Source organism: Prosopis cineraria, unplaced genomic scaffold, assembly GCF_029017545.1.
Source record: "Prosopis cineraria cultivar Desert tree isolate PC_DT_omini unplaced genomic scaffold, ASM2901754v1 PC4, whole genome shotgun sequence".
NCBI classification, from domain to species: Eukaryota; Viridiplantae; Streptophyta; class Magnoliopsida; order Fabales; family Fabaceae; genus Prosopis; species Prosopis cineraria.
The window spans coordinates 9,764,885-9,784,996 of NW_026555335.1; the positions used below are offsets into that span (position 1 = coordinate 9,764,885).

A 20,112-nucleotide genomic window follows, 5' to 3' on the forward strand; every position below is an offset into this window, starting at 1 on the left:
ATGGATAGCGTCTTCTCCTTCTCCGAAGCCCAAAGACTTGAATTCCTCCGATCAGTACGTCACACTTTTGGCTGCGCTTATATCTGCCTCTGGTCCTACAGTTCCTCATCCAAGTAATCGCTGTATAATTACACCCACACACAGGACTTGTCAATGTTTATTCATTTTTCTGATCTTTAATTCCACTCTGCGCAGTCGGTTGCTCTTCTTGGATGGTTTGTACGACGTCGCACCGAATCACCAAGCCGTCTCTTCTTCTCTGGGTTTGGCGAGTGTGGATCAGGGGCTTTTTGATCAATATAGGGGTTTCGAATTTGATGTCACTGCTTCTGATAAGTATGGCTGATTACTCTTGTATTAGTTAGTTCCCTGATTATGCAAATCGGAATATTTTCGCTGATTTCGGTCTCTTTTGCATTAATTGAAGAGTGTTTTTGCTTCTTGTTTTATAAATCAGTGGCGTTCCCGGACTCGCTTTCCGTAACCACCAGTACACCTGCCTAGAGCTGCAACAATCCGATCTCCTGAGACTGGCGCGGACAGATGTACAAAGAAGGTTCTTTCAGGTAATTCACTCACGTTTACTAGGCAAATATATCATCACACCGTAATGTTGTTGGCTAACAAAACTCGCATTAATGATGTCTGTTTTTACAGGAAGCAAGGATTAAGGTTTGTTGCTGAACTAGAGATACCTTTTCTAGTTCTTTTAGTGAAAACCTAAGCATGGTAAGCATTAATACTATGTTCCTTATTTACAGACAGCTGTTTTCATAGGTTGTGGAAATGGGGAAATTGAGCTTGGTTTCTCATCAGTTGTCTCTGATCAAGTCAGTAAATTATATATAATTGCTCTACCAAAATCAATTTGTTCATTGTTTGGATTCAGATATATATGTTTGTTTTTCCCTGTGCAGGGTGGTAAGATTCAAACAGATATGAGGAACTTGTTTCCAGAAGAATTTTCTAGACAGTCCCATCCAGCTGAACTGAGGATTATTAATCCACCTTCTTCATCTTCTTCATCTTCCTTGAGATCATTTTCCACGGCAAGCGGCCCCGAAAACACATCCTTCCTATTCGGTAATAATTTTCTGGGCACTCGTCTGTTGCCTGAAATGCTGCAGCAGCAAGAGAATGAACACGACTCGATAGTTAGAGCAATTCTTCATGTTATATCTTCGCCTTCTTCTTCTTCTAATGATTTAGCCTTTCATCATCAGCAAAATCTGCCTGATACACCTCCAGAACTAGAAGGAACTTGTGCTTTTACGAGTTACAGGCCTTCAGAAATGGATTGTTCCAAATCCAATTTGGGCAGGCAGCAAAGTTTGCTCAAGAGATCATTTGAATTGTTCAGAGGCTTACATTACATGAAGATGAGAGAGCGTTATCAAGCAAGTCGTCCCACTAGTACCCAGCTCCTTCATATGATATCAGAACGAAGAAGACGTGAGAAACTCAGTCAGAATTTTCAGGCACTTTGGTCACTACTCCCTCCAGGAACCAAGGCACGCACCAGCCTACATATATAGATAATTAATCTTCTGATTCATAAGTTAATTCAAATAAATTCCTGGGAGTAAATAATTGAATTTTCCGTGCGTAGAAAGACAAAGCTTCAATACTTACAGCAGCAAAGGAGACATTGAACTCTTTGATGGCTGAGATTGAAAAGATGACCAAAGGAGATCAGCAAGTTGAGGCACAAATGAAAGCAAAGCAATTATTAAAAGGTCAAGAAACGAATACCAGTCCCTCTGTTGAAAGATTGATTGTGCGAGTTTCTGATGTACCGAGATCGAGCTTATCAGAGGAAAGATTCATCGACCTGCAAGTGACTGTGAGAGGACAACGCAATTCTCAGGTCGATATATTGATTCGCCTATTGGAATTCTTGAAAAGTGTTCAGAGAGTGAGTTTAGTTTCTGTGGACGCTAACACACGCATAGCACAACAAGGAACCGCCATTAATGAAGCAACTTTGAGACTGAAGATAGAGGTACGTAATATGAATCCCGAACTCTACTGACAGTTGAGTAGGTACAAGTTTTGAGCCATGTCTATCTTACCTCTTTCTTAGGGTTCTATGATATTGCCTCACTAATTAATATAGTGGTCTGTACGCATAGAAAATTTAATTTCCTTTCTGTGCGTACGTATTGGCTTGATGAGAATTGGCCAAACTTCACACATGGCCATGCTACTATATGCACCTTAAGTCGTTGCTAAGGACATATGTACGTGTGTATGTATGTATAACACTTTTATTTTTAAAACAAAAAAAAACAATTAAGTTGTGTAGGCATTTAATTAATTACCACGTAAGTTGCAAGCTTAAACCCAAGTGGTAATTAATTAGTGCCAAATGAGGTTATCTATGTATGGGTAGATTTTGTGCTCCTGTATTCAGAGTTCATACTTACACATATGTATTAGGAAATAATATAAATTAAATGAATTTTACTCATTAAATTTGTACTAGGACAAAGGTTGCTTTGGTTTTGCAGAAGAATATTGTGTGGCTAGGAGTAAAAATAGAAAATGCTTAAGACAAAAAAGAATAGCGTTTTATATCTTGGTTTAAACAAATTCTCTCACGTGTCTTATATTTGAGTCCAGAGAGAGCAATTAATTCGTATTTTCATAGATTCAGAACCAACTTAATGATTTGTGTAGATAGTTATAAGGTTAATAGGAAGGATCCTAGCAACTGCAATGATAGCTTGGTGGGCTGCGGCATGCCACATTTTCTGAGGATATATTCAACGATCCCATATTCAACAAGAAGGTTCCATACATTTTTGGCAGCCACCGACGGCGGGCCCACATATATGTTGAAGGTGTCTTGTTTCAGCAGCCTCCCTTCCCACTGTTACCCAGCAAAAAATATATATTTATTAATTCAAAATAAAGTATATTTTTCTACTATATTTGTTTATAAAAATATTTTTATTATTAGTGCGAGATGAATATTAAAAAGAGTGAAACTTAATATTTATATTGTATATATTATTTTTTTAGTATGTTGTTTAAAAACATTTTTCTTGAATAAATTATCTTTACAAAAATTGAGTAAGTATTTAAATAAATGCATTTTCATTATTTACTTTGTAAATAGTATTGGTTAATATTAGTTTCAGTAGGTCAAGTATATAGTTTTTTTTAGAGTTTTATCATATGTATAAAAAATATTTGACTTGACTTTAAATATCTTTTCATTTCTTAAAATATTAAATAATTTCAAATGATTTTTCCGATATTTTTCATACAATGTAAGTATTTAATAAAATTATCAATAGCATGTAAAAAATTTTATTTAAATCTGGCCCCCTCCCATTTCAATCCTGGTTACCCCCCCTGGCAGCCACCAATTAAGAATTTGAACCACGTTGATTTCTTGTCGAAAGTTGTCACGTGCTGGAAAAAAGCTTTGAGTAATATATCGTGCAACATACAGATAGGAATTAGATAATGTGTGTGTGTGTGGGTGTGTAAAGTGTGTTGCAAAATTTGTTTTAATTTGATACACTCTATTTCAGCTGCTATTCTAAAAGAAAGAGTCTCCTAATTGAATTGTATATGTTACAACTAATCTTCATTTTGTTTTGATGAAAATCGATATAACGAGTAGTCTACACAAATAAATAAATCCCCCATATAATGTTCAACGGTGCTGTTTTGTAATCCTGCATTGAGTAATGATATATACCCCATTTTACTCTATAAATAAACAAATAAACCCTTGGTCACTTGTTTAATTGAAAGATGAGAGCTTTCATTATATCATTCATGCTAAACTGAGTTGATTAATACTTGACATATGTAGTATGAGGTAGTAGATTTTTTTTTTATTGAAATTAGTAGCAAGCAGCAACATGTTCAAATTTTGACATACTTGTTATATATTCAAAAAATTTGTGCTATTATATCAGAATATAATAGGCACATGATTTGTAAATAACAGGATGACATACACATGACATATATATATATATATATATATAATTCAGATGAAGAATCACACAATTATATAACATTGTATATGCAAATCACATTATTATTAAAGTCATATTATTTTCATGTTTTTATTGAAAAATAATGATATAGTTGTATAAACATTTAATTTTTAAAATATATAATTGATTAGTATGTTATGAATTTGCCTTAAACAATAATTTGGTTCCGGCGGGTTAGCAACGTTCCCTTGTCTATATGCTTCAATTCAATAATCCTGTAAGAGTGTAATTTATTGTATGTTTTAGATAAAAAGACTTTGAATTAATTTATTTTTCATTTTTTAATTTTTAAAAATGGTTTTGAAATTTAAGATCTTATACTATAAATTAAATGTTTTTAAATAATTGAGTTTGTTATTTACCTACACACAGACATATGTATGGTATAAATTTATTTGGCCTGATATTCACATATACTGGTCATGAATCATGATGATCTTTATGTTCGCTTTCAAAGTTAGTTAAAAACAATGACAGAATAGAAAAAAATTAAAAATAAAGAAAAATAAGGTCATGATAAAATTAAAATTTGAGATAATTACTAAATAGCATGGAGCCCTTCCCCCCTCCCAAAAAAAAAAGGCAAGATCAGGGAGCTCATTAGTTACAATATACTGTATATAATTATACTACTTAGCAGTCATATTTATTATGGCTTTCTAATTGAGTTTTAATTTTATCTGATTTTTAGGGATTTAAAACATGCTGAAAAATAGAAAAAGTAACATATGTGATGTCTGGCAAAGAAAACCATAATAACATATATATGAGTGATGACTTTTTTTTCTGCTTAATTTATTGATGGAGTTCCGTCTCAAAAATCAAAATGATGCGTTTGCAGGGGAGCGAATGGGATGAGGCTGCCCTTACAGAAGCAGTGAGAAGGATGGTTGCTGACCTGGCGAACTGACTAGCAAGACCAATTACCACCTGACATGTCATCCCATCGGTTTTGGTTTTCGCATATTTTTGTACACTAAATTAATGCTTCCAAGTTTTCATTTATAGTATCTTTTCTCGGTTTTTGCGTCTCATCTTCGCGTTGGGCCATGCTAATCTACTGTATATTGTTTTAATTTTATCCGATGTCCCCAATCGCAAGGGACCATGTATAATATATTTTGCGAGAATCACACTCCAGCCCTAAAAAAGAAAAAAAAAATTGCTCCAGGCTAAAAAAAATTCTAAAAATGCACCGCAGGTAGACTCAAGGATTCTTGTTACAATCTTTCTTAAAGAAAAAAGTACACTTTTTCCCTTAATTAACTTGACACGCATAGATATTCAATTGAGAATTTATAAATATTGTATTGTGCATACGTGGACATTGTGTTGCACATTATTTACATAACTTGTACATTTTATTAAATATATTGATCAATTAGACACACATGAACTTGGTATTAAAAATTCATGAATATTGTATTGAGAATTCATGAATATCATATTTTGCATTCATGAACATTGTATTGTACATACTCTGCGTGACTAATTTAATTAACCTATAGATCAACTAGACACTAATTGATATTGCGTCGAGAATATATGAATATCGTATTGTGCACTCATAGACATTGTATTGTACATGCTCTACATGACTATTTTAATTGTGGAAGAATTCATGAATATCGTATTGTGCATCCATGTACATTGTGTTAGTACATGCTCTGTGTGATTTATGTTTTAATTAACCTACATATCAATTAGACACTTAATGGACATCATGTTAAGAATACATGAATGTCGTATTGTGTACCCATGGGCATTATACTGTATATGCCCTACATGACTATTTTAATTGTATTGAAAATTTATAAACATTTTATTATGCATCCATGTACATTGTGTTGTACATGCTTTGTATGACTTATATTTTAATTAACCTACATATTAATTAGATACACATGGCATCGTGTTAAGAATTTATGAATATTGTATTGTGCTTCGTGGATGAGGATTTGGCATAAAACCTGAGTTTTCAAATTATACAAGGGTAAAATTATGTTTTTGCTCTTAAGAAAAATTGCAATAGGTGTCTTTGGGCCTGCAGTGCATTTTTAGACTTTTTAGGGCTCACACCATAATTTTTTGTCTTTTAGCAGCCTGCAATGCAATTCTCCCATATATTTATGTATAATAATACAGTACTCTCTCTCTATTTGATTATTTGCATACCACTTAGTGTGTGTTTGGTTTTTATTTTACATTTGACAAAAATTCATTTGGAGGATTCAATTATTTATTAAATTTGGTAAAAACACATTTTAAATGTAGTTTGAATTTGAATGTGTTTTTGTGAGTTACTTAAACGAGCCCTTAAAGTTTAAATTGTATATCCTCGCTTGAAGTTTGGATTACATGCAGGTAATTTCTTTAATTTTTAAAATTTTACAATAAATCCCTTAAATGTTTATATTTATGCAAATAATTTCACGTCATTAATTTATTTGTTATTTAATTAAAATAATATAATATGACTACTTGCATACCACTTAAAGTTCAAGAGATTTTGGCAAAAAGAGTTTAAGAGATTATTTATGGATGACTAAAAATTTGAAAGAGTATTATCTATACATTAAGAAAAAAGAAGACACAATCATCGGTCTCTATAATTTCATTGATTTTTGCTTTTAACCCTTGTAGTATATTTTCAATCCTTGTAGTTTTAGTAATATTATATGACATTAGTTCTTTAAGTCCTTATAGTTTCAATATTTTTAACCCCTGTAAGGATTAAAGACAATTGAAAAAAAAAACTACAAGACTAAAAGCAAAATTAGATAAAAAAATTTGAGAGGGGTCAATAGCATATTATTATACTCTATTGATAATAAAAAATGATAATAGAACTTTGTTTAGGAAAGCAAGCCCTCCTAAATTAGATAACAAAAGCAAAGCAGGAAGAGAATAAGAACGAGCAACATCTACGTTAGACAAGCAGAAGAGCACTGTAACAAATTTCTTGAAAAGGATCAAGAAAAATAGCCCCAGAAGCAGCTGAGGAAACCAGAACCTCCATTAAGCAAGTTCTCAAAGACTTATCCATAGCATCATGTCGAGCTAGGAATTCATGGAGTTCAAAAAGAAAGAAGCAAAGCTTGGACAAAAAGAGAGAGAGTGGAGGGAGAAGACATGCCATTTGGGAGAGTAGTGAACTAAAGATGGGGAAGAAAGAGAGTTATATTGGGCCTATTATTTAAAAGTAACAAGCATTAGATTAAAATTAATGGTAGAAGTTGGATTATCCCAAATTTAGTTATCTAAGATTCAACATGCATCAATTATAAGTTTAGGGTCTAAATAGCCCCTGGACTTATAATTCATGGTCTAAATTGCATATTAACTCATAATAAAAAAGGATAATGAAACTTTTAGTCCTTAAGTTTGCCTAGATTATCATTTGGTGTCTCAAATTTAATTTTTCTTCACTTGATCCCTTAAATTTGCCTTAGTTACTGATTTGGTCCTTATTATTTAAATATAAAGTAATATTGTTAAAATGTGCTGACATGTATAATGAAATATTGATGATAGCCATGCAGATTAGTAAAAACAAGTATAATTATTTGGATAGAAAAATAAACAAACCTATAAATTTTAATAAACAAAAGAACAAAAATGTAACATGACTAGATTAATATAAAATTAAGGCTTAATTTGCAATTTAAATTTTGAAGTATAAGTTCATGGATGAATTGAAACCTATACTTGTAATCGGTACATTTTGGAACCTAAACAATCAAATTTAAGGTATTCTTGCCTCTACCGTTAATTTTGTCCTAACATTTGTTAATAAAAGGATTGAATGGCAATTTAGACCTTAAACTATAGGCCCAGAGGTGATTTCAATCTTGAACTTGTATTTAGTATAGTTTGAACTCTCAATAATTAAATTTAAAGCAATCTCGCTACCACTGTTAATTTAAAATTAACATTCATTTGCTTCAAGCATAATGGGGCTCATGCTTCTTTATTTTTGATAGCATTTCTGCCCTTATCCTACTTTTTGTTGATAGCTAATGGCAAATTGTAACAGTACGGAGCCACCCCTTGGGCCTCGACTCGGTACTGGACTCTGGCCCATCACTGGACCAAAGCCAACTTTCCCACAGGTGGTACTGTGGTTATTCCTCACCACTGCCTCTCCAGGGTCTTTTGGAACCTCCCCAGACTCGAACCTCCAACCTCTACCACCTTAACAAAGTTGAGGCTAAGTCTGGTACCATTGAGTCACTGGTTATTCCTCACCACTGCCTCTCCAGGGTCTTTTGGAACCTTCCCAGACTCGAACCTCCAACCTCTACCACCTTAACGAAGTTGAGGCGAAGTCTGGTACCATTGAGTCAAGTGACTCAATGGTACCAGACTTCGCCTCAACTTCGTTAAGGTGGTAGAGGTTGGAGGTTCGAGTCTGGGGAGGTTCCAAAAGACCCTCGTGAAGGTGGGGTGAGGAATAACCATTGTACCACCAGTGGGAAAGCCGGCAATCATGTGGTGACATGTGTGTTGTCCAGCGCCTGGGAAAAGACCCTGGAGAGGCAGTGGTGACCCAGGAGGGCTGTTACACAAATCATGAAATCCATAAGGTTAGTTAGAAGTGTATATATATGATAGTAGACTCCAAAACAAATTAAATTAAAATTAGCACAAACACATGTGAATCCAAATCACCAGGGTATAAATCAATCTATAATTTATTAAATTAAAAGAAAATAAATTATAAATGAGATTTACATGGATATATATGAACTTGACTCTTTTTAAAGAAATCAAAATGTAACAAGCTAGTGCAATCTCAAATCTGGCCATCACTATAAACCCTCTAACATCACCCTTGAAGACATTTTTCATTGTAATTTCATGCCTAAATAGAAGGTTCAACCTAAGCTAGTTAATATGTATATTCATACCAAATCATTCTTATCTAGCCTCTTGAATGCTTGGGAAAGGTCAACTATCATTAACTTGGGCAACGAGTTTAAAGGACTAGGTTGATTGATCATGATCAAAGCGATGTTGTTTGGCACGTACTAGATGACTATAAGTTTCTTCTTCAGTGACGACGACACCAGAGGACCTTGAACTTGTACATTCAAAAATGTTTAGAGGAGTATAGATCAAGATTATTGTTGGAGGATTCATCCATGAGGTTGTTGTGGGGGAGGAATTTCTGCAAAAAAGTCTCATAGTAGAAGAAGAGGGAGATGCCACCTAAGAATGTAAAAAGGCAAAGACACACAAAGAGAAAAAATCCAATGCCACCTGTCTTGGCCTATACTTAAAGTAATGGATGTTTGTACCATTTTAATAGTCTGATCAAATTGCCTCAAATTTAATTATTTATAATTTAAAATGTATCAAAGATGAGTTTAAGGTTTAAATTGCCTTTAGACCTATAGTTTAGGGTTTAAATTTCCATTTAACCCTTAATAAAATCTAGGTGGCAAGGATTTTATTAATGAATGTTAGGACCAATTAACGGTGGAGGTGAGGATGCCCCAAATTTAATTATTTAAGGTCCAAAATGTACCAATTATGAGCATAGAGTTCAAATTATCCTTAAACCTATAATTCATGGTCCAAATTACATATTAACTCTAAAATTAAACAAATATGAGAGTTAATTTATTCTCATTCAATTACATATATATATATATATATATGTCAAGTCATCAAAATACTTTACATGTTATATTAATTTGAGATTAAATTTGTGTTTTAAAATACGTTTTAAAATATAAGGGATTAACATGATAATTTTGAAATATGTGATGAATCGAATTGATAAAAATTATGTTTGAAGGACGAAATTAACAATTGAAATAAATTTGAAGAATTAAAAGCTTCACTATTTCTTTATTTTTTCAATACAGCCGAGTTTAACCATATTGAAGATAAATGATAAGGGAATAGGTTATTTTATGAGCTGGGCCCATTTTGTGGAGTTGGGCTAGGGAACAAGATTTTTAATATCTTGGCCTACACTTAAAATAACGGATGTTGGTACCATTTTAATAGTCTGGCTAAATTGCCTTAAATTTAATTGTTTATGATTCAAATGTACTAAAGACAGGTTTAAGGTTGCCTCTGGACCTATAATTTAGGGGTCAAATTTTCATTTAACCCTTAATAAAATCTAGGTGGCAAGGATTTTATTAACGGATGTGAGGGCCAATTAACAACAGAGGTAAGGATGATCCAAATTTAATTATTTATGGTCGAAAATGTACCAATTATGGGTATAAGGTTCAAATTGTCCCGGAACTTATAATTCATGATCCAAATTACATACTAAATCTAAAATTAAAATAATTTGAGAGTTAATTTATTCTCATTTAGTTACATATATATGTCAAATTATAAAATACTTTACATGTTGCATTAATTTGAGATTAAATTTGTGTTTTCAAATATAAGGGATTAACATGATAATTTTGAAATATGTGATGAATCAAATTGATAAAAATTATATTTGAAGGACTAACTTGACAACTGAAACAAATTTGAACAATTAAAAAGCTTCACTGTTTCTTTATTTTTTCAGTACAGCCGAGTTTTAACCATATTGAAGATAAATGACAAGGGAAGGGAACAGGTTATTTAATGGGCTGGGCCCATTTTGTGGAGTTGGGCCAGGGAACAAGATTTTCAATGTCTGATGCGAGTCACTTCAAGCGTGTGGACTGGTCAAAGTGAAACTTAAAGACAACTTCCTTCGTGGAAAAAGTGTTGGCTCCAAATCTAATGTCACTCTCATCTTTCTGATATGGTTTGAAAGTCACTGTGACTTGGCCGAGAAAGAAGACGTCACTGTCACACTTAACAGGTTTTTTATTAAAATTAATACAAACATTAAAATTTATTAACTCTATTTAAAAATTAAGTATATTTTTTTAAAAAATATTTTCTTATATCAACATTAAATTAGAGTAAAAAGAGAAAGGTATGGTAATAAATTGTAAATATAACTCATTATAAAAAGGAGAATAAAACTCAAGCCAAAGTGATAAATAGTACTGGGGAGTATTTCCTCACTCAAGCCAGAATCTTATCAGTCTTGGCTGCGAAAATAGATTTTTTTTTTTTTTTAACCCTGAGGACACTGTGGGGACTCATATAATTCGTTGTTGGCTTTCGAAGATGAGAACAAGAATTTAACAATAATAATTGGCTGTGTCTTGTCATTACACAGTCACATAATCACAATAAGATAATAAATATTATATGGCTCCGTGAACACCAGATACAAAGGAGAGGGGATTCACATACTTCACAGGTCATTGATAGGGATATCTGGAAAATTATTCACGCTTTCCCTTTTTATAATATATATATCTTAGTCATCCCTAATTATTTCATCAAAAATAAAAAATAAAATAAATTTAACAATTTATTCTTATTAAATGTTATCTTCAAAACATTTTTGCTTACATGCAACTTCTTAATTACTCTAATCATAGAAAATTTAAAAAAAAATAAAATTATAAAAAATAATTAATAATTCATCTTCTTGTATAACATAAATGGAAAAACATAATTTTAGGTTCATTTACTTTGCTTGCATTTTGTTATTAGTTCATTTACTTTTATTTTTTTATTATTTTAAGTCCTTCCAAAATCCTTATACTTCGTTCATAGAGGGACTTAAAATAATTTTAAAAAAAAGTACAAGAATCAAAAATTATGAAACACTTTTAGAAAAGATTCAACATCCTAAAATATAAGATACTTTTAATAAAAATAAAATTTTATTAATAATAATTTTTTAATATTATCCTTCTCATATATTCTCCCTCTTCAATATTCTTTTATTAATGGAGTATTAAACAAAAATTATTTTTAAAAGTTTATATTTTTGGCTTGAAAAAGTAAAGTTTTAAAGTGTATTTAATAAGTTTTATTGGTATGCAATATTTTATTTAAAAGTGTCTTATAATTTGGGATAGAAGAAGTATTATTTTCTAGTTAACTTACGGTTAAAGTTAACTCTTATTCACTAAAGGAGTCAAATTGCATTATTTTTAAAAGTTGAAAGAATAATTTACATAATAAATGAGTTTATAGTCTATGGTGCTATTAAACTTAAAGTTTTAAGGATGATCTGCTCATTCACCCTTAGTCATTTAAATATTTTATTTGTAGTTAGAATTTCTAAACTTATATTTACAACTACTTTTTTAGAAAATCTTATAGGGTCCGCATTGTCATAATTTATATAATTTTATTTTTTAAAATTGGTTAAAGTATACTTTTAATCACTTAACTTTACACAATGTTTTATTTTAGTGTCTTAATTTTATAAAATACCTTTTTAGTAGCACCATTAATTTTATAAAAAAAATTTAAATTAAAATTTTAAATATTGATAAAATATTCTCTAATGTTGACTTACTAAGTTTATTTTTTAAATAACAGTGATTGTTACAAGAAATAAACATTTGAAACTAATGGTGTTAAAATTAAAGAATTAAAAACATAATATAAAAAATTAAGGAATCAAATAGAAACTTTGTATAAAATTAAAGGATCAAAAATATGCTTTATCCTTCCAAATTTAAATATCCCTGGGTAACGCAGAGGAAAAATATAAGTTATTATAAATAATATACATTTCATGTAAAAATATTGAGAGGTTTAAAATTAAATTTTAATTTTTAAATCTGATAAATATGTTAAAAATTTGAATGAGAAAAAACTTTGTTCGATTGCTGCAAAGTTTAAAAGGGATGATAATAATTCAATAATATTAATAAACCCTTTTAACTAAAGACTAATAGAGGAGGCCGGATTAACAACATAACAGCATTCAAGAAGTGAAATCTATGAATAAGGCAGCACGTTAAGAGTTTCACACTTAGGAAAATGACATCAACAAAGGACTAAAAGATTAAATTATATCAGACTTAAATAAGGATTGAAAAATTTGGAAAATTTAAAATAAGAACTAATTTAATTTGGAGAATGAAAGAAAATTTACCAGGCTGCCAGGACGACACATTAAAGTGTACATAGAATGAAAAATGTTAGTCAAAGATTCCAAAAATATCATGCATATCTAGGACCATAAAATTTGATGAAATAATCTAGGAACAGATCTTTGACTAAATGATGAACATCTCAATCAACTTTGGTCTCCAGCCATTCCTCTGCCCTTAGCTTCACCAATCAATTACAACAAAAACAATCAATAATTATATTGGCAACCCCCACAATCATATTAGCCAATAGCCCTTCATGCCACAAACAACTAGCATGATGTGACCCCAAAGAAAATTTGGGCACTTCATAGGCACCAGTAGTCCATCGCTATTCTCAAGAACTATCGTTTTGCAAGATCAATAATAAATGGATCAGGATTTAGACTACGTCCTTTCAATAAGGACATAGTTTTTCTCCACCTCCATCACTTTTCACTGTCCTTTCAGGATAAATCTCAACTGTTCATATCGAGTTATAACGAGGTATAGAGGCGATTGATAAAGAAAGACCGAAGACCATGAGACAACGAGCGGAGGGGAGGAGGGAGTGAGAGAGAGCAGGTTAGACGCATGGGAAAGAGAGAGTGGGAAAGAAAAAGAAATGGGCATTTTCTGTTTTGAAATATATAAAATCCTGACTCAAGTGATTAACAATGTGGATCAAATTTATCTTTTAGAAAGCAACTTATAATCTGAATTGAAGGGAGTACTTTTGAAGGTATTCAATCCACTTCGTTCATGAATGAAACACGTCTTGAACGACCAATAGCAAATTTAGAGCAAACTAAAACCAGATAGCGCACTTTGAAAATCAAATTAAGAAAACATATTATGAGACATAAATGGGAGATTTGAGCCGGTCATTTAGACTAAATTTATCGAGTCAGCCTAAGTAAGTCCAAAAAATTATAAGACCAAACTTGGGAGTTTAAAGAATTTTCTTTACTCCGTGTTCCTTTGCACTGTCTCGAAAAAGTCCAAAGAAATTTGAGGCAAACGTAAACATGAATGGATTTAATTTGAATGTCTGAATTTTTTATATAATATAAGATAAAATTTGGAAAGTCTTAATTTTTTAAATATAAAAATTGAAACTGGCTAAAAAAATAAAAAAAAATAAAATAATATTTATTTAATAATTTGAGTATTCCGGCAGTCCAAATAAACTCAAAAGTTAAAGCATTAAGGTCAAACTTGATTATACGAGTTTTTTTTATATTTCAAGTATTTTAAATTCGATCCGAATTAAACCAAACCTAAATAAACTCACCTTGCCTAATACTAAAATTAATAAAAAGTGATTTCCTTCAAAAAAGGATTAACCATGCTTAGATTCAATAAAAAGAGATTCTCTTCTAACAACATTAAGAGTTCAAATCTTACCCTGATAAAAATCACATTAGAGGAGCAGCTGATAAAAAATGTATAATATAATATATATAAATCAGGTGTTTGAATTCAGAACTTCCTATAAAATATAAAGTAAGTGAACATCCTCACAGAAGGCCCTAGGGATTGTAGGTATATATCGGGGGCAAGTGCTCCCACAAAATAATAATAATAATAATAATTTTACTCAATTTTATATGTATAATGTATGTCAATGATTTTCAACATTTAATAACATTCTAAAATTTTCGGATCCATTACTGAAAGGTTCTGGAGCTTGCCCATTAATATTAAACTCATTGAATTTTGCATTATCACAGGCCAGTCAAACTTGAACTGTCATTGGTCAATGACATTTCAGCACTAAATACTAATGACAAGCCACATACAACACAAAGATCCCAAGATCTAATTTTGATTCTTACAACCTGGCCTCCTCAACTTTTGTACTGAACATTACAACTTGGAATATGTTCATCTTTACTTTTGTCATCTATCAGCTTTCCACAATCTATGCTAACCAAAGCCTTGTTGAGAAATGGGATATATTACATTTAAATCAATTTCAGCTCAGTAGCTTCACGTTTCACAGAGATTAACTGAAGATATACACAACTTATTGTCATAACAACATATAAAGTTTCTTTCAAGAGAAAAAAAAAAAGTTATCCAGATTTTTTTTAATCTTTTATATATATCATGGTACAGCAATCATCTCACTAGGCCGGTAAGATAGATCTACTGTCTCTAGCAATAAAGATTAAAAAAGGGTGTGAAGTGATCTTCGTTATTATAATATTGCACCACAACCAAAGAAAAAATTTATTAAAGCTAACCTTAATTTTTTTTCTCCACTGTACTTTTAGATGTATTATTTTTATCTTAAATTATAAAATACTTTTTTAAAAAAATTTAACATTTTAAAATATAAGACACTTTAATAAAAATAAAGTTTTATTGGTGATATATTTCCAACATTATCTTTCCATTATATTTTCTTTCTTTAATATTATTTTTTAAATGGTGTTAAAGAAGAAGAATTTTTAAAAGTTTATATTTTTATTGTGAAAAAAAAAAGAATTGTAGAGTCTATTAAAGGGAGAATAACAAATAGATGTCAAAAATTAATTAATTCAAATTAAATCTCAAAGTGTCAAACTTTTAAAATTTGTAAGTTCAGCTCTTAATTTTATAACTTTATTATAATGAATTTGTAACTTATTTTTTAAAATTTAATATGGTTAAAAAATAAAAAAATTATTTTTTCATTAAAATTTGAGACATAAGATGTAAATTTATGACAATAAAATTGCAAAATTAAGAGCTAACTTGCAAATTTTTGAAGTTTTACATTTTTAAACTTAATTTAAATTAATTAATTAATCCCTTTAGAACCTATCCATTATTCTCTCTATATTAAATAAGCTTTATTAATATGTATGATTTTATTTAAAAATATTTTATAATTTCATATGAAAGGAGTATAAAATAATTAAAGTTACCTGTTAATTAAATATCATTTTGACCGGGCTGCACGTGTTATGGTTGCACAACTAACGTGGGACGGCCAACTGAATTTGGCACAGCTACATTATATCAAAATGGATAAAAAGAAATAAATATTCCTATGTTTCCCCCAAAATAAATAAGTAAATATATCGAGTAAATTCTGTTAAGTCCGATTCAACACTGTTCATTTAGAGATAGTTTGGTTTTGTTCTATTTTTAACTTTTTAAAACAATTTTGTTGACCAATTCTTAAACATTATTTTTCAAAACAAAACAAAGTAAAAATTTGTTTAGCTAGGTTTATTTTAAAATAATATTAAAACTAAAAAACACTAATAATGGTAGTTTCTAGTTGTTAATGGTGATGGCTGATGGCCTGTAATAATGGTTAATCATAGTTAAAAAGTAATTTGCAATAGTCAAATATAATGTATTTTAAACATAAAAAAATGAAGAACATAGCTCTAAGATATTTTTATTTTTTAAAATAAAAATATAACATTTTTTAAATATTTAAATTCAAAATAGTTACTTCAATTAATTTTTTAAAAATAAAAACATTACTTTTTAAAATTAAAATAGAAATCAAACATGTCTTTAATATTTGAGTTATTGGTTCTTTAAATTATGCGACACCGACACATGTATGCATACCACATATGATATAACATCAAATACATAAGACATGGCATTTTAATAGAGAACAAATATTTATCTTTAATATTAAAAAATATTATGTCTAACAGCTCTAGGGATTCAAATTTTACTATTTTATTGTGATAAATTTAAAATTTATTTTTAAATTTTAATAGCAAATATAAATATTTAAATTTAATGTTAAAAAATATTATGTCTATTATTTTATTCTTTGGCCATTGCCTATTTATCAATAAAATAAATAAATTCTCTATTTCTCTATTGCCTATTGTTTATTCTTTATCCTTGTTAAAATTTAGAAAATAAATTATAAATGCATCATAATAAAATTATAAAATTAAAAATTGAACTTGTAATTTTTTTAAGATATCATACTTATTTCCACAAAAAACAAAGGGATTTTGTTGGCACTTTAAATTTAGTTAGAATTTAACTTAAATTAATTGATCTCCTGAGACTTAACTATCATTCTCCCTTCTTTTTTTGAAAAAATATAATTTTAAATCTTTACACCTTGTTTACATTTTGTTATAAATTCTTGAATTTTTTTTAAGTTCCAAACCCCTGTACTCTTATTTTTGATTATTTTATACTCTTCTGTGAGTAAAGTGTTCAAGGTCCTTTCAAGAGGAGACATTTATTTTATAATGCTCAATACCCGACTAGAAAAAAATTTTTTTTTTAAGGTCTATATAAAGCTCATGTCAAAGCATTCTTACTTAAAAACCCTCTTAAAGGATATATGTCACATGACGAGACAAAAAAAGCTTCTGTATATTACGAAATCACTTATGGGAGCGTTTATTTTTTAAAAAAAAAAATCCCGTAGACTATAAAAAAATTAAAAATCAAATCAATTCATGTTGTATGATTAAAAAATTTATTTTCAAATAAAATTATATGTTTAAAAGTAATTATTAAACATAATAATATATATTAAGAACAAATAAAATATTTAATTACTTATATAATCTTTATTATAAATTTAATTGTATTTTAAAAAAATTAATCAAAATAAGTAGAAGCATTAAACTAATAATATTAATTATAGTTTTTACTAAAATAATATTTATAATAGAATTATTTTTAAAAAATATGGGAGTGTTTGTACTAATAAAGGCTTTTGTATGTTCGTATTTTTTTCTTTTTGAATCACTCCGACAAAGTAATTAAAATAAGAATTCCGATAAGCTTTTTCCCCACTGATTTTAATTCATAGAAGCCAACCGGCTGGTAATACTTTTGAAGGAAAATTGGTAAGAATTCTATGAGGCAAACATATTTGGGAAAAAGGATCGAGGTCCTTCTTAGCAATTTCCCCTTATTTTTGAAAAAAAATAAAAAATAAACATCCGTACATGTATGTGAATCATCGAAATTTTTTGCAGCTTGAACATCGCTTACATATAATTTAAGAAAGCTACTTGAAAATGAATATCATCAAATCAACAATGTTGGCGTTGGTTGGTTGTAGTTGGAAGAAATCATGACTGCTTAAACTAATGATCTCGAGTTCCAATTCATACAATCACAGGTAAGAATTTTAAAAGAATTAAATTCAATTAGATCTCACAATATATTAACCCAAATTTGATGGGTAAGATAATTTTAAAAAAATAATATTGATATTTTATCGTAATTCTCAAATAACAAATATTTTGAAATGAAGAAACCAGATGTTTAGAAATAATTACTGAGAAAAAAAAAACGGCCAAAGTAAAAAAACAGATACTCCACCCACATTTTAAAATATTTATTTAATTTTATTTATAAATTACAGTATAACTTTTTATATAATATTTAAAAAATATTTTTAAAATTATTCTTCATAAAAGATAAAAAATAACGCGACATGATTTTTAAAATTTGTTATATAAAGATATATGTAAAATTTTATATACTTATATTTTTTTTATTTTTTATATTAATATTAATAAAATTGATAAAAATAATATATAAAAAAATAAAGAAATGCAAAAACAAGGAGAAGAAGAAGAAACTAAACTAAACTACGCTCTTTCATCATCTTCTACCCCAAATCAATCAGTAATGGGATGATGATTAAAGAGCCCAAAATTGCGTGTCATGTAATGGGAGAAGCCGGATATTTAAAGTGATGGGGTGCGAACACTATTTAGGTGGTCCGATGGAAAAAAAACGTGACAGGTATATTGAAATGGAGTCGCTAAAATAAAAGGTTGAGAGGATTAGGTCGGGTGGGACAGAGAAGGAAATATAAACGAAGAAGGACTGGGAAAAGAAAGCCCGTGAGTTAGGATGTCTTGACCATTCCTTCATTCATTCGAATATTTCAAACATTGACTTTGACTAATCCCCCTCTTTCCCACCCCCCCCCCCACTTTTCAAGAAGGACATTTATATCCTTTCCAATTCAGTAACTCAATCCAACTTCCATTATTGATTATCTGCATGTGGGCCCCCCTCTCTGCTGGTTTTTCAGGGTTTTCCCTCCTTCAGAGGGAATCAACCTGCTTCCATAATTATGAGCCATGCTGGCTCCTTCGCTTTCAAGGCCTTTCTCATCAGTGTCACCTTTTCACCCCACACCAACAGTCACCTTCATTTCTTTTATACTATTTTCAACCACAGTTGGCCCCACTTAACCCAGTTTTCTAACCTTTAATCATGTCACGCCGATGACATGTAAATTCTACTCCCAAGTGCAAGATCACAGCTTCCCTTCCACATGTAATTTGTCGGCCAAAACAAACAATTCAGCGTGTAATTTCTTTTATCATTATAGAGCCGCACTTATTTTTTTTTTAAATATATAAGTTCCTCTAAGCAATGATTGATTGCATTTATAACAACTTCCTACACACCATCAAAAACTTGACATCCGCAAGCTTCAATTTTTTTTACCCATGATTCTCCAACCGATGCCACGGTTCTCCGAGACTTTTTATGAACACATATCTGTTAAAAAACATAAAATATTTTTAATTAAATTTTATATTTAATAAAATAATTATTTATTGTTAAATTAGTGCTAACTTTTTATATTTATTTTTATTAAACACCTTACAATAAATATAAAATCATTCATTAATAGAAATTTTTTTAAAAAAAATATAATAATTACACCTCAAAAAATTAAAAATACCTTATATTTTTAAACAGAGGGAACAGAAGCTTAATTATATAATGTTCCTTGTATTTCTTTTAATATATAACATAAGACATCTTTTAAAAAATCTTGTTTGATCCAAATCACAAGATTTAAAGTATTTTTAACCAAATCTCATCTCCCAATAAAGTAGTTATCTACTATTCAATTAACTCTATCTTTTCACATTTACCTCTATTAAATACCTTACAATAAATATAAATTCATTATCAATAGGGGCACTTTTAAAAAAAGACAATGATTACATTTCGAAAGACTAAAAATACCTTATATATTTAAACATCTAACTCTTCAAAAAATGTTTTATTCTAATAGAGGGAGTATAATTTTTTTATTATTTCCTTTCTTCATTTATCATTTCTTTTTTTAAAAAATAATTTATTAAAATATCAATAGTCATTATCATAAGTCA

General features: G+C 29.7%; 1 protein-coding gene and 1 non-coding gene across 2 annotated transcripts; one reads left to right on the top strand and one right to left on the bottom strand.

Annotated features, from left to right (window-relative positions):
* LOC129308826 (putative transcription factor bHLH041) lies at window positions 1-5,029 on the top strand. The gene is made up of 8 exons (XM_054950215.1): window positions 1-113; window positions 196-336; window positions 458-566; window positions 658-672; window positions 762-830; window positions 918-1,511; window positions 1,610-2,002; window positions 4,861-5,029. The coding sequence occupies exons 1-8, from the start codon at window positions 1-3 to the stop codon at window positions 4,927-4,929; spliced, it is 1,503 nt and encodes a 500-aa protein (XP_054806190.1). The 3' UTR covers window positions 4,930-5,029.
* LOC129310194 (U6 spliceosomal RNA) lies at window positions 5,019-5,125 on the bottom strand. Its single transcript, XR_008593034.1, has one exon. It is a non-coding gene; the product is annotated as a U6 spliceosomal RNA (small nuclear RNA).
* Window positions 5,126-20,112: the final 14,987 nt, after the last annotated feature.

Coding starts and splice junctions, on each gene's coding strand:
- LOC129308826 (XM_054950215.1), top strand. CDS start 1: ATGGATAGCGTCTTCTCCTTCTCCGAAGCCCAAAGACTTGAATTCCTC. Junction 337..457: donor GATGTCACTGCTTCTGATAA/GTATGGCTGATT, acceptor TTTATAAATCAG/TGGCGTTCCCGGACTCGCTT. Junction 1,512..1,609: donor TACTCCCTCCAGGAACCAAG/GCACGCACCAGC, acceptor TTCCGTGCGTAG/AAAGACAAAGCTTCAATACT.